Raw genomic sequence first — 14,957 nt, forward strand, 5'->3', positions numbered from 1 at the left:
GTAGGGTTAACATGAAAAAAGAACCCAAGAAGGCGGAACATCAATATAACATTGGATATCTGAATGACTATGGTTTCCAATTCAATTGAAAAGAATATAATTTTTACGTGTATTTGTTCAATACAGTTGATTTTTTAAAAAGATATTTAAAGTGTTTAGTGGTTTAATTGAGGTAGAAAATTATGAGGGTCTGTGTTCGTTTATATATCCCTAGCAATAGCATGTCAGGCTCCATTGGATTTTACAGTTGGTAAAGTTAGGGTACATATTACTTAGAGAGTAAGATCAATGATTTATCTGTGCAGGAAGTAGAAATATTTTCCTTTTTTACAGGCTACTAAAACTCAACTTAGCAAGGTATTCTCTGCCATGTTGGCGATTCATTCCAACAAGCCAGGTATGGTGAAATCTTTGTCAATTTTTCTACATTTTATTTAGACTCAAGCCATTTTGGATTTTATTTCGCTTGATGAATCTAAGAGAAATTATTTTGAGGACTTGAGCTTAGGCAGTTGGCCTCAGCAGTTTTTCTTACTGAATAGCTGCCTCGTAGTTCACCCCTGCCTGCTATATACTAGTTACTGTCCTAGGTGTTGTATCTGCAGGCAAGAAGGACTGTATTTCTTTTTTTTTTTTTTTGAGACGGAGTCTCGCTCTGTCTCCCAGGCTGGAGGGCAGTGGCGTGATCTCGGCTCACTGCAACCTCTGCCTCCCAGGTTCAAGCAATTCTCCTGCCTTAGCCTCCTGAGTAGCTGGGATTACAGGTGCCCGCCACCATGCCCAGCTAATTTTTGTATTTTTAGTAGAGACGGGGTTTCACCATGTTGGTCAGGCTGGTCTTGAACCCCTGACCTCGTGATCCACCCGCCTTGGCCTTCCAAAGTGCTGGGATTACAGGCGTGAGCCACCGCTCCTGGCCAGACTGTATTTCTTTTTAGATGATGGCAAAATAAACTTTTGAATCCTTTGTGGGACATTTTATTTGGAGGCAGTCAAATCTGAGGAATTTTAGAAGCTTAAAGGGGAAAATATCAATATAAATTTTAGAAGAGTGCTGGTACAGAGTAGACTCATGTTTTGTAAGAGAAATATTTCTCTTGTGAATAATGTATAAATGGTCTAGTTGATAGTGAAGGGGCCTCAGTACCTATTCTCAGGGTATTAGGCTTAATCAGATATCTTATACCACACAAGACTCAAATAGACTACATTTGGCACCAGTTTACTCAGAAATATAGCAGGATAGCCTTAGGTATGTTCCTTCTGCAGAATGCTCTTAGCAGAATGGAGGTAGCCTCTGGTTCCTAAGGTGACTGTTCAGGTATGAGGAGATGAGATCATATCAGTAGGTAGGAGATCCACTCTGGTTTAGAAGCCCCATGGATGGGCGTGGCTTCTACAGATCCTAGAAAGGCCATGCTCAATTTTAGGAGTCACATGTTCAAGGAAGCCCAAAGCAATTGCTTGCCACTATTGCTGACCCTTCTATTCCAGGTGTGGTTACCAACCAGGTGTCATTTTTAACAAAAGCAATCTTGATAAGATAGGTGACCTTTATTAAGTGTCTAGGGAATAGCTAGAATGTTAACTCAGGGTTAATTTCCCATGTAGAAGGACAAAGGGTTTTAGAGAAAATTATGAATTATAATTTATTTTATTTTTTATTTTTTTGAGACAGAGTCTTGCCTCTGTTGCCCAGGCTGGAGTGCAGTGGTGCGATATCAGCTCACTGCAACCTCTGTCTCCTGGGTTCAAGGGATTCTCATGCCTCAGCCTTCTAAGTAGCTGGGATTACAGATGTGCACCACCACGACTGGCTAATTTTTGTATTTTTAGTAGAGATGGGGTTTCGCCATGTTGGCCAGACTGGTCTCGAACTCCCGGCCTCAAATGATCTGCGCACCTCAGCCTCCCAAAGTGCTGGGATTACAGGAGTAAGCCACTGTGCCTGGCCCTATAATTTCTCTAAATATTGAGAAAAGAGCAAAAAATAATTTTATTTGTTGTAAGATAAGCAGTTTTTTCTGGCCTTTTTTTTTTTTTGACATGGAGTCTTGCTCTGTCGCCCAGGCTGGGGTGTAGTGGTGCGATCTCAGCTCACTGCCACCTCTGCCTCCCAGGTTAACGTGATTCTTCTGCCTGAGCCTCCGTAATAGCTGGGACTATAGGAGGGTGCCACCACGCCTGGCTAATTTTTTGTATTTTTTAGTAGAAACGAAGATTCACCATGTTGGCCAGGCTGGTCTCAAACTCCTGACATCAAGTGATCTGCCTGCCTTGGCCTCCCAAAGTGCTGGAATTACAGGTGTGAGCCACTATGCCTGGCCTTTTTCTGGCATTTTACTACCTTTAAAATTTGTATGTGGGCCAGGCACGGTGGCTTATGCCTATAATCCCAGCACTTTGGGAAGCCGAGGCAGGCAGATCATTTGAGATCAGGAGTTTGAGACCAGCCTGAGCAACATGGTGAAAACCCATCTCTACAAAGCTACAAAATTTAGGTGGGCGTGATGGCGTATGCGTGTGGTCCCAGCTACTTGAGGGGCTAAGGTGGGATGCTGGTAGGTGAAGACTGCAGTGAGCTGTGTTTGTGCCACTGCAGTCTGAGCAACAGAGCAAGACCCTGTCTCAAAAAAGAAAAAAATTGTATGTGACTTACAGTAATATCCTTAGATCTGATGAAAACAGTAACAGACACTTAGGTACTCATCCTCTAAATTGAACATTTGTTATCATTTACTCATTTGCTTCAGAATACTGTTTCTAATTTTAGATAATGTAACCAAGCTTTGCAGTTAGAAACTGCCTGTCCGAACTGCTTCCCCTTTTGTTAAAGGTTTTTTTAAAAAATTGTTTGAGTGGGCCGGGTGCAGTGGCTCATGCCTGTAATCCTAGCACTTTGGGAGGCCGAGGTGGGCGGATCACGAGGTCAGGAGATCGAGACCATCCTGGCTAACATGGTGAAACCCCGTCTCTACTAAAAATACAAAAAAAAATTAGCCGGGCATGGTGGCGGGTGCCTGTAGTACCAGCTACTCGGGAGACTGAGGCAGGAGAATGGCATGAACCTGGGAGGCGGAGCTTGCAGTGAGCTGAGATTGTGTCACTGCACTCCAGCCTGGGCGACAGAGTGAGACTCTGTCTCAAAAAAAAAAAAAAAAAATTGTGTGAGTATTAAAATTGGATCATTTGGTTCTTTTCTTGTCTGACTTGATTAATTTATTGAAATGCAATCTGATGGTTTTTCACTTACAGCTTTGTGGATTATGGCAGCCAAATGGGAAATGGAAGATCGATTGTCTTCAGAAAGCGCAAGGCAACTATTTCTTCGGGCACTGCGCTTTCATCCAGAGTGCCCAAAACTTTATAAAGAAGTAAGTGTGTATGCACATAGGATGAGACGGTGATGTCTCAGTTTGGTCCTCTGGAGACATGTTTTTTTTTTCCTTGATTCAAGCAATTCTTACGCCTCAGCCTCCCGAGTAGCTGGGATTACAGGTGCCCGCCACCATACCTGGCTATTTTTTTTGTATTTTTAGTAGAGACGGGGTTTTGCCATGTTGGCCAGGCTGGTCTCACTTTTTTTTTTTTTTTTTTTTTTTTGAGACAGAGTCTTGCTCTGTTGCCCAGGCTGGAGTGCAGTGGCACGGTCTCGGCTCACTGCAAGCTCTGCCTCCTGGGTTCACACCATTCTCCTGCCTCAGCCTCCCGAGTAGCTGGGACTACAGGTGCCTACCACCATGCCCGGCTAAATTTTTGTATTTTTTAGTAGGGATGGGGTTTTACCGTGTTAGCCAGGATGGTCTCGATTTCCTAACCTGGTCATCCGCCTGCCTCAACCTCCCAAAGTGCTGGGATTACAGGCGTGAGCCACTGCGCCCGGCCCATGTATTCTTTATTAAATAAAAAAGGCTTCAATTTATGGAGGCTAGGAATAAGTGTGGAGGTATGGGTAAGGAAAAACATCTTTTTTTTTTTGAGACGGAGTCTCGTTCCGTTGCCCAGGCTGGAGTGTAGTGGCCCAGTCTTGCAACCTCTACCTCCTGGGTTCAAGCAATTCTCCTGCCTCAGCCTCCTGAGTAGCTGGGATCCCACGTCCGGCTAATTTTTGTATTTTTAGTAGAGATGGGGTTTCGCCCTGTTGGGCAGGCTGGTCTCGAACTCCCGAACTCAGGTGATCTGCCTGCCTCAGCCTCCGAAAGTGGTGGGATTACAGGTGTGAACCACCATGCCCGGCCAGGGAAAAACATCTTTTTATTTTTTGTCCAGTGGTAGGTGTTGACACTGCAGCTTCTAAGTTAGTTGAGAGGTTGGAACTCCCGCCTCCTTCCTGTGGTTGGAAGGAATAGGGAACTAGACTCTTTAACATTTTTTTAGTTGGGAGCCAGATTTAGCCTCTTTATACTTTTGTTTTTATTTTTTTTTCTTGTTCCCTTTGTTCTCTTGGTTCTCCAAAGAAGCCCTCTTCTGGCTTCTTTGCCTTGTCTACCTCTTTTCTCCGTGTTCTTTCTGTCTCCTTTTCTTGAGATAGATACCTGGTAGTACTTCCTTTCTCTTTTCGGGGACTTACTCACTTATGGATGGTGCCCTAGAACATTTGAGGGCCAAGCTTTAGATGAAAATCCCAAATAATAGAAAGGATGTATTGGAAGCTGCACTGTTTTCTGAGTCATTTGTTAGGATAAAAGAGAAACTGCTATTTAATTCTTTTTTTTTTTTCTGAGATGGATTCTCACTCTGTCACTCAGGCAGGAGTGCAATGGTGTGTTCTTGGCTCACTGCAACCTCCGCCCCCGGGGTTCAAATGATTCTCCTGCCTCAGCCCCCAAAGTAGCTGGGATTATAGGTGTGTACCACCATGCCCTGCTAATTTTTGTATTTTTAGTAGAGATGGGGTTTCACCACATTGGGCAGGCTGGTCTCGAACTCCTGACCTCAAGTGATCCACCCGCCCGGCCTCCCAAAGTGTTGGGATTACAGGCATGAGCCACCGCGCCCAGCCTGCTATTTAATTCTTAAATGAAAGTTAAGGCTGGGTGTCGTGGCTCATGCCTTTAATCCCAGCACTTTGGGAGGCTGAGGCAGGAGGATCACTTGAGGTCAGTTGTTTGAGGCCAGGCAGCAACATAGCAAGACCCTGTCTCTACAAAAAATAAAAATAAAAAAATTATCTGAGTGTGATGGAATGCACTTCTAATCCTAGCTACTCAGGAAGCTGAGGCAAGGGGGATCACTTGAATGCAGGAATTCATGGCCGAAATGAGCTGTGATCACCAGTGCACTCCAGCTTGGGTGACAGAGCAAGACCCTGTCTCAAAAAAATTTAAAAAAGCATCTCCAAAGATTTTCAGTTTATTTCTCTTCAATAGTACTTTAGGATGGAGCTGATGCATGCTGAAAAACTGAGGAAGGAGAAGGAAGAATTTGAAAAAGCCAGTATGGATGTGGTAAGGTTCTAATTATTTTATTCTCACTTGCTAACAATGTATAACATTTTGTGCCTGCTTAGGAGTAAGAGAAAATATTTGGAATATATTTTTCTTTTTTTTTCTTTTTTTTTCGAGACGGAGTCTTGTTCTGTCACACAGGCTGGAGTGCAGTGGCATCATCTTGGCTCACTGCAACCTCTGCCTCCGGGTTCAAGCTTTAATGTTTAATGTTGTTACATTTTGAAACTTCCACATGAGTTAGTGTTACTTATAAATGGACTTAGTTAGGAAAATGAAGCTTTATGCTATAAAAATAGATATTTGGACTAATTAATGTGGTTCTCAAAATTGTTACTTACAGAATAGCCAAATGCTATTCTTTAACGCTGTATGATCTCATAAAGTGATATATTAATGGATTCAAGGAGCTTGAGAAATGTTGTGAAATGTGTGGTTTCCTGGCCTTCTTTCTTTCCCTTTTTATATAATTTTTTGTGTGACAGAATAATTAAAAGATTTAGAATGTTAGAGCTGAGAAGAAACTTTGCTATTGTCTGTTATTGTGGTTTCCAGCTTAGAACTTTTTTCTCAGATGGAGTGTTGCTCCTTGTCACCCAGGCTGGAGTGCACTGGCACGATCTTGGCTCACTGCAACCTCCGCCTCCCGGGATCAAGTGATTCTCCTGCCACAGCCTCCCGAGTAGCTGGGATTACAGGTGCCCGCCACCACTCCCGGCTAATTTTTGTATTTCTAGTAGAGATGGGGTTTTGCCATGTTGGCCAGGCTGGTCATGAACTCCTGATCTCAAGTGATCCACCCGCCTCGGCTTCCCAAAGTGCTGGGATTATAGGCATGAGTCACCATGCCAGGCCAGGACTTTTTTATTCAAATAAAATGTTACACAGAAGCGCAAACAAGACGTAAAATCTGACCTGTTTTGGTCCAAATGGAGAGTGAGGCCTTAAGCCATGTGATCTTGCCACCACTCATGGAGCCTGAGAGAACACAGTTGGAAGGTCAGTGATCTTGTTCAAGCTGCACACTTTACAAGTGAGGGAACTGGCCCGGAGAGAGAGACATGATTTACCAGTGGTCATATGGCACAGGTAGTCTAGGATTGTTAATTTTCGTCCTAGTGCTTTTCCTCCTTGTACTACCTGTTAAGTTAACGTTTGATAACACTCTTTAGGAGAATCCTGATTATTCTGAAGAAATCCTTAAGGGCGAGTTGGCACGGATCATCTACAAAAATTCTGTAAGCATAATTAAAGGTAGGTATCTTTTGAACATTATTTTTGGTAGGAAAGTGAAACATTCTTTTCCTAATGAAAATCTTTAGCTAGTTTTGAAATTTTCCATTAGAATGTATATAAAACTCTGTAGGAATAGTGTCCTGTTTCTTTCAGAAAATACTTATTTTTCCTAGGCTATAATTGAACATTTCAGTAACTTATTTATTTATTTTTTGAGATGGAGTCTTGATCTGTTGCCCAGGCTGGAGTGCATTGGCGTGATCTCGGCTCACCACAACCTCTGCTTCCTGGGTTCAAGTGATTCTCCTGCCTCAGCCTCCCAAGTAGCTGGGACTATAGGTGTGTGCCACCCTGCCCAGCTAATTTTTGTATTTTTAGTAGAGACATAGTTTCACTATGTTGGCTAGGCTGGTCTCGTACTCCTGACCTTGTGACCTGCCCGCCTCGGCCTCCCAAAGTGTTGGGATTACAGGCGTGAGCCACCACGCCCGGCATAAGTCTCTTTTTAAAATTTATATTCTACTCCCATTTTTTTTTCCTTAAATTTCAATAGGTTTGGTCTGGGTATGGTGGCTCATGCCTGTAATCCCAGCACTTTGGGAGGCCGAGGCAGGTGGATCACCTGAGGTCAGGAGTTCGTGGTCAACATGGTGAAACCCCATTTCTACTAAAAATACAAAAATTAGCTGGGTGTGGTGGTGGGCGCCTGTAATCCCAGCTACTTGGGAGGCTGAGGCAGGAGAATTGCTTGAACCCGGGAGGTGGAGGTTGCAGTGAGCTGAGATAGCGCCTGGGCAACAGAGCGAGACTTCATCTCAAAAAAATAAAAATGTCAATAGGTTTTTGGGGAACAGGTTTAGTGGTGATTTCTGAGATTTTGGTGCACCCATCAATGAGCAGTGTACACTGTACCCAGTGTGTAGTCATTTATCCTTCCATTTTTTTTTTTTGAGACGGGGTCTTATTCTGTCACCCACGCAGGAGTGCAGTGGTACAATCATAGCTCACTGTAGCCTCGACTTCATGGGCTCAGGTGATTCTCCCATTTCAGCCTCCTGAGTAGCTGGGCATGGACCTCTACGCCTGGCTAGTTTTTGTACTTGTAGTAGAGATGAGGTTTCACCATGTTGTCCGGGCTAGTCTTGAACTCCTGAGCTCAAGTGATCCTCCTGCCTTGGCCTCCCAAAGTGATGGCATAACTGGTGTGAGCCATTGCACCCATCCTCAGTAAGTTCTCATGGGGTAATTAAATCATGTGGGGAGTTGAAAATTAGTTCTTTTTTTATGAATACTCCAAAGATATTAACAATAGCTTTGCTTGAGTAGGGGGACACTGGGGTGAGGGGACTATGGGATGACTTTTCTTCTATTTTGTTCTATTTCTCATTTCAAAAAACAAAAGATTAACAGATTAACTCCAGTACATGAAGAGAATGCTACTTTTAAAGTAAAGTGATTCTTATTGGCAATAAACTTCCCCTCCTCTGCTTTTTAAATTTAGGTGCAGAATTTCACGTGTCACTGCTTTCAATTGCACAGCTATTTGACTTTGCCAAAGATCTACAAAAAGAGATTTATGATGAGTAAGTAAAGTTAGTAGAAAGGTGAATATATCTATTTCTGATCTTGAGATTAAGGGTTTGAGGTTGGATATTTAGTAGAAGAGAAAGAAGATACCACACTAAATCCCTGGAATAAAAGCTAATATTGGCCAGGTGCAGTGGCTCACACCTGTAATCCCAGCACTTTGGGAGGCTGAGGTGGGTGGATCACCAGAGGTCAGGAGTTCGAGACCAGCCTGACCAACATGGTGAAACCCCGTCTCTACTAAAAATACAAAATTAGCTGGGCGTGGTAGTGCATGCCTGTAATCCCAGCTGCTTGGGAGGCTGAGCCAGGAGACTCGCTTGAACCTGGGAGGCAGAGGTTGCAGTGAGCCAAGATCCCACAATTGCACTCCAGCCTGGGCGACAAGCAAAACTCCATCTCAAAAAAAAAAAAAAAAAAAGTTAATATCATATTATATTAAAAAAAAAATTTCCTGGCCCAGTGCAGTAGCTTACACTTTGGGATCCCAGTACCTTGGGAGGCCAAGGCAGGTGGATCCCTTGAGCTCAGGGGTTTGAGACCACCCTAGGCAACACGGTGAAACCGTCTCTACAAAAAATAAGCTAGGTGTGGTGGTGCATGCCTGTGGTCTACCTACTCTGGAGGCTGAGGTGGGAAGATCACTTGAGTCTGGGAGGTTGAGGCTGGAGTGAACTGTGATCCTGCCACTCCACTCCTGTCTGGGTCACAGAGTGAGACCATGTCTCAGAAAAAAAGTATCTTCCTGATTGAGTTCTTTGATTCACTTTCTGGGGGAAATAGTTTACTCAGTAAAAAAAAAAATCTAGCCAGGCGCGGTGGCTCAAGCCTGTAATCCCAGCACTTTGGGAGGCCGAGACGTGCAGATCACCTGAGGTCGGGAGTTTGAGACCAGCCTGACCAACATGGAGAAACCATGTTTCTACTAAAAATACAAAATTAGCCGGGCGTGGTGGCGCATACCTGTAATCCCAGCTACTTGGGAGGCTGAGGCAGGAGAATCACTTGAAGCCGGGAGGCGGAGGTTGCAGTGAGCCAAGATTGCACCATTGCACTCCAGCCTGGGAAACAAGAGTGAAACTCCATCTCAAAAAAAAAAAAAAAAAAAAATCTAAAGCTTATATAAAATTCTAAATTCTGTTTTCCTGGCATTTATCTATAAAATGAGAGTTATACTCATATGTTTATAGTTGAGTGCTGGTAATTTTATTCTTTTTATTTCTTTATTATATTTTTATTTATTTATGTTTTTAATTATAGAGATGAGGTCTCACTATGTTGCCCAGGTTGATCTTGAATTCCTGAGCTCAAGTGATCCTCCTGCCTTAGCCTCCCAAGGTGCAAGGATTACAGGTGTGAGCCATTACACCTGGCTGGTAATTTTATTCTTTAATGTCTGATTATATGGTTTAACAATTATTTATAAGCTTCGGCAACATGGTGAGACCTGTTTTTACAAAAAATAACAATAAAATTAGTTGGGTATGGTGTCATGTGCCTGTAGTCCCAGCTACCTGCGGGGCTGAGGTGGGAGGATCCCTTGAGCCTGTGAGGTTGAGGCTGCTGTGAGCTGTTATTGCGTCACCGCACCCCAGACTGGGTGACAGAGTGAGACCCTGTCTCAAAAAAAGAAAAAAAAATTATTTTTAGCCTAACTTGTGGGTACTTCCATTCTTTGGTAGCCCCTCTTCCTTTGACAGGAGGGGAAATGGAACTTGAATCAGTCTGTTGTTTGGATATCTTCAGGGTTTTGAGAGAGGAGTAGGTTGTGCTTTTTCTCTATTATTTAGAAAATGAAGAACCCTGGGCTGGGCGTGGTGGCTTATGCCTGTAATCTCAGCACTTTGGGAGGCCGAGGTGGGCGGATCACCTGAGGTCAAGAGATTGAGATCATCCTGGCCAACATGGTGAAACCCCGTCTCTACTAAAAATACAAAAGTCAGCTTGGTGTGGTGGCCTGCACCTGTAATCCCAGCTACTCAGGAGGCTGAGGCAGGAGAATTGCTCGAACCTGGAAGGTGGAGGTTGCAGTGAGCTGAGATCGCGCCACTGCACTCCATCCTGGTGACAGAGAAGACTCTGTCTCCAAAAACAAAAAACAGATGCAGTGGCTCATGCCTGTAATCCCAGCACTTGGGAAGGCCGAGGTGGGCGGATCACCTGAGGTCAGGAGTTTGAGACCAGTCTGGCCAACATGGTGAAACTCCGCCTCTACTAAAAATACAAAAATTAGTTGGGTTTGGTGTCACATGCCTGTAATCCCAGGTACTCGGGAGGCTGAGGCAGGAGAATCGCTTGAACCCAGGAGGCAGAGGTTATAGTGAGCTGAGATCGTGCCACTGCACTTCAGCTTGGGCAACAAGAGAAAAACTGTCTTAAAACACACACACACAAAAACGAAAATGAAGAGCTCAGCTATAATAAAGTTCTTTAGGCTGGGCACAGGGGCTGTAATCCCAACACTTTGGGACGGACTATTGCTTGAGCACCCAGGAGTTGGAGACCATCCTGGGCAACATGGCAAAACTCTGTACAATAAAACTACCAAAATTAGCTAGGTATGGTGGCATGCACTTGTAGTACCAGCTACATGGGAGGCTGAGGTGGGAGGATCACCTGAGCCCGGGAGGTGGAGGCTGCAGTGAGCCATGATGGCACCACTACACTCCAGCCTGGATGACAGACCCTATCTCAAAAACAAAAAAAAGTTCTTCAGGTCTCTTGGAGTCTTGTGTTGTCACAGATAACTGCTGATTTGACTTTGAGAGCTAACTTGAAAGTTAACATTTGTGAATGATACCTGAAATATTCTGAAACTCAATAAATGTGGGACAGCTCTGGCCAGGTGCAGTGGCTCACACCTATAATCCCACCCAGCACTTTGGGAGCGCGAGGCATGAGGATCACTTGAGGGCAAGAGTTTGAGACCAGTCTGGCCAACATGGTGAAAACTCATCTCTCCCAAAGAAATGCAAAAATTAGCCGGGTGTGGTGGTATGCGTCTGTAATTCCAGCTACTTGGAAGGCTGAGGCAGGAGAATTGCTTGAATCCGGGAGATGGGGGTTGCAGTGAGCTGAGATCGCGCCACTGCACTCCAGCCTTGGTGACAGTGAGATTCTGGCTCAAAAAAAAAAAAGTGAAAAAGTGGGACAACTCTGATCCATTGACAAAATTTCTACAATTAGTGAAGATATTCTGGAGAGCCTGTTGGGAAATAGTTTTTTTTTTTTTTTTTTTTTTTTTTTTTTGAGACAGAGTTTCGCTCCGTTGCCCATGCTGGAGTGATGCGATCTCGACTCACTGCTACTTCTGCCTCCTGGGTTCAAGCAATTCTCCTGTCTCAGCCTCTCTAGTAGCTGGGACTACAGTCAGATGCCATCATGCCTGGCTTATTTTTGTATTTTTAGTAGAGATGGGGTTTCACCATATTGGTCAGGCTGGTCTCGAACTCCCGACCTCAGGTGATCCACCCACCTCAGACTCCCAAAGTGCTGGTCTCCCAGTGGTGTGAGCCACCGGGCCCGGCCTGGGAAATAGTTTTTATGGTACTGCAGTTGTTACAGGGATGTCCTGTGTAGATTTTTTAAGCACAGGTAACTGTTTCTCTGATATTCTGAGTTAGTTTCTTGTTGTGGGATAGATACCAGTAAATTGTATTTTTCAGCCTTCAGGCTCTACACACAGATGATCCTCTCACTTGGGATTATGTGGCAAGGCGAGAATTAGAGATTGAGTCACAGACAGAAGAGCAGCCTACAACAAAACAAGCCAAAGCAGTGGAGGTCGGCCGGAAGGAGGAGAGGTGCTATGCTGTATATGAAGAGGCAGTGAAGACTCTGCCAACAGGTGAACTTCACCAAACCATGGTGTGATATAGAAGGAATAGTATCCCTGAGTGTGAAACTTAAGCTCCCATTCCCATTGCCAAAATCAATATTGGGGATGTCTCTGTAACATAGTTTACGATGTGCCTGGCTTGCTTTTTTTTTTTTTTTTTTGGGAGGCAGAGTCTTGTTCTGTCACCCAGGCTGGAGTTCAGTGGCTCGATTTCGGCTCACTGCAACCTCCACGTCCCGGGTTGAAGGAATTCTCCTGCCTCAGCCTCCCAAATAGCTGGGACTACAGGTGCCCGCCACCATGCTCAGCTAATTTTTTTGTATTTTAGTAGAGACGGGGTTTCACTGTGTTGCCCAGACTGGTCTTGAACTCCTGAGCTCAGGCGATCCACTTGCCTTGGTCTCCCAAAGTGCTAGGGTTACAGGATTACAGGTGTGAGCCACCGTGCCTGGGTTTTTTTTGTTTTTTTTTGTTTTTGTTTTTTTTTGAGACAGAGTCTCACTCTGTTGCCCAGGCTGGAGTGCAATGGCGTGATCTCGGCTCACTGCAACCTCCACCTCCCGGGTTCAAGTGATTCTCCTGCCTCATCCTCCTGAGTAGCTGGGATTACAGGCGTGTGCCACGATGCCTGGCTAATTTTTGTATTTTTAGTACAGACAGAGTTTCACCATGTTGGCCAGGCTGGTCTTGAACTCCTGACCTCAGGTGGTTTGCCCACTTTGGCCTCCTAAAGTGCTGAGATTACACGCATGAGCCACCGCATTTGGCGGTGCCTGGCTTTCTAACTTGGTCTTGGCTTTCTAACTTGGTCTTTCTCTGATGGTGATGGAGCTTTTATGACCTTCCTCCATAGTAGTGGTATTTATGTTCATTTATTTTGGGGGAAACTTAGGAAATAATTCCTAAGATTCTTTAATTATTATTTCTTAATTATCTTTGTGTTTTTTTGAGACAGGATCCTGCTGTGTCACCCAGCAGGTGACACAATTTTGCACACAATTGTGTGCAGTGGCGGAATTTCAGCTCACTCCAACCTCTGCCTCCTGGGTTGAAGCAATCCTCCCGCCTCAACCCCCTGAGTAGTTGGGTCTACAGGCGCATGCCACCATGCCAGGCCAATTTTAATGTATTTTTTGTAGAGATGAAGTTTCGCCATGTTGCCCAGGCTGGTCTTGAACTGCTGGAATCAAGTGATCTGCATGCCTCGGCCTTCCAATTTGCTAGGATTACTGACGTCCTTAATTATCTTTTTTTTTTTTCTTTTTGAGACAGAGTCTCACTCTGTTGCCCAGGCTGGAGTACAGTGACACGATCTCGGGTTACTACAACCTCTTCCTCCCAGGTTTAAGCAATTCTCCTGCCTCAGCCTCCCGAGTAGCTGGGAATACAGGTGCATGCCACCATGCCCCACGGATTTTTGTATTTTTAGTAGAGATGAGGGTTCACCACGTTGGCCAGGCTGGTCTTGAACTCCTGACTTCAGGTGATCCGCCTGCCTCAGCCTTCCAAAGTGATGGGATTACAGATGTGAACCACTGCCCCGCCCTTAATTATCTTTGGAAAGTGAGTTAATTTTTATTTTGTAATAATATAGAATAAAGGCAGAGGGGGTATATAACCTGGATAAGGCTTTCAATTTTTATATTTAAGCTGTTACTCAGTTGTTTTCCCCCAATATTTGAGGTGTTTGATTGGCTGTAGTCAGCGTAACACTTTTTAAAATCAGGCTGATTTAAACTCTTCTTCAGAGGAGTTTTCCCCTTGAAGAAAAGATGTATGATGACTGTTTTTTTCCTTCTCTTTTAATAACTTTGATGTGATGAATGTTGAACTAAGTGATCTGATCAATACAATCTTTCTGACTTTTCCAGAGGCCATGTGGAAGTGTTACATCACCTTTTGCTTGGAAAGATTTACTAAGAAGTCAAATAGTGGGTTCCTTAGAGGGAAGGTGAGGTTGTTACATGGTTACAGTGGTTGACTAGATAGTGACTGCCTTCTGAAAGAACAGAAGCACAGCTCTTTTGGTGTCTGGCACAGTTTCTGAGAACTTTTATGCTCAGCCACTCTCTCTCTCCTTGTGGGCGACGTGTCATTCTAAAGGTCTGAGTCTGGTTTGCCGCCAGGTTAGGAGGGGCTCTCGTGTAACTGGGCTCTGTTTGGTGCAGCTGCCCTTTGCATCTATTCATAAGTGAAACCACCATGCAGGAGCAAGTCAGCTTCTTTGAATTTTAAGAAATGGGCAGAACTGCTTTTGTTCATGTCAGAGGCCAGAGGCCCCTGCTGGGATCTTTGTAATGAACTGAGGGATTTTTCTGTTTTCAGAGGTTGGAAAGAACCATGACTGTATTCAGGAAGGCACATGAACTGAAGCTTCTGTCAGAATGCCAATACAAGCAGCTGGTAAGAACATGGAGAAAATATTCTGTGCCAGTTACAAATACCTTATTCCAGTTGTTTTGTGCCAGAGTCATGTTTTAAATATATATAGTCTTAAGATGAAGGCCACTTGGGAGTTTGGTATGTGAAGTGTGTTTATATGTGTTTGCCAATATTTGGCATATGCAAAAAATGAAATCTGTACTAGCAAAGGGAGGAATATTATATAGTGAAAAACACTTAGAACAAGAGTCGTGATTTGGGTTTATTTTGTTTGTCCACCCATTCCTTTTTTTTTTTTTTTGAGATGGAGTCTCACTCTGTTGCCCAGGCTGGAGCGCAGTGGTGCAATCTCAGCTCACTGCATCCTCTACCTCTTGGGTTCAAGTGATTCTTGTGCCTTAGCCTCCCAAGTAGCTGGGATCACAGGTGCATGCCACCACGCCCAGCTAATTTTTGTATTTTTGGTA

At 44.2% G+C, this 14,957-nt stretch overlaps 1 protein-coding gene across 2 annotated transcripts in view; it reads left to right on the forward strand.

Annotated features, from left to right (window-relative positions):
* The window catches only part of UTP6 (UTP6 small subunit processome component), a 39,269-nt gene that overhangs the window by 9,539 nt on the left and 14,773 nt on the right, over positions 1-14,957 (forward strand). For both annotated transcript variants that reach the window (XM_024235549.2, XM_024235550.2), the window contains exons 6-13: positions 334-397; positions 3,256-3,374; positions 5,370-5,447; positions 6,620-6,701; positions 8,185-8,266; positions 11,936-12,117; positions 13,980-14,059; positions 14,434-14,511. In XM_024235549.2, coding sequence (XP_024091317.1) covers positions 334-397; positions 3,256-3,374; positions 5,370-5,447; positions 6,620-6,701; positions 8,185-8,266; positions 11,936-12,117; positions 13,980-14,059; positions 14,434-14,511 — 765 coding nt within the window. The remainder of the gene's footprint in view (positions 1-333; positions 398-3,255; positions 3,375-5,369; positions 5,448-6,619; positions 6,702-8,184; positions 8,267-11,935; positions 12,118-13,979; positions 14,060-14,433; positions 14,512-14,957) is intronic.

The sequence above is a fragment of the Pongo abelii genome, chromosome 19 (assembly GCF_028885655.2).
Source record: "Pongo abelii isolate AG06213 chromosome 19, NHGRI_mPonAbe1-v2.0_pri, whole genome shotgun sequence".
NCBI classification, from domain to species: domain Eukaryota; kingdom Metazoa; phylum Chordata; class Mammalia; order Primates; family Hominidae; genus Pongo; species Pongo abelii.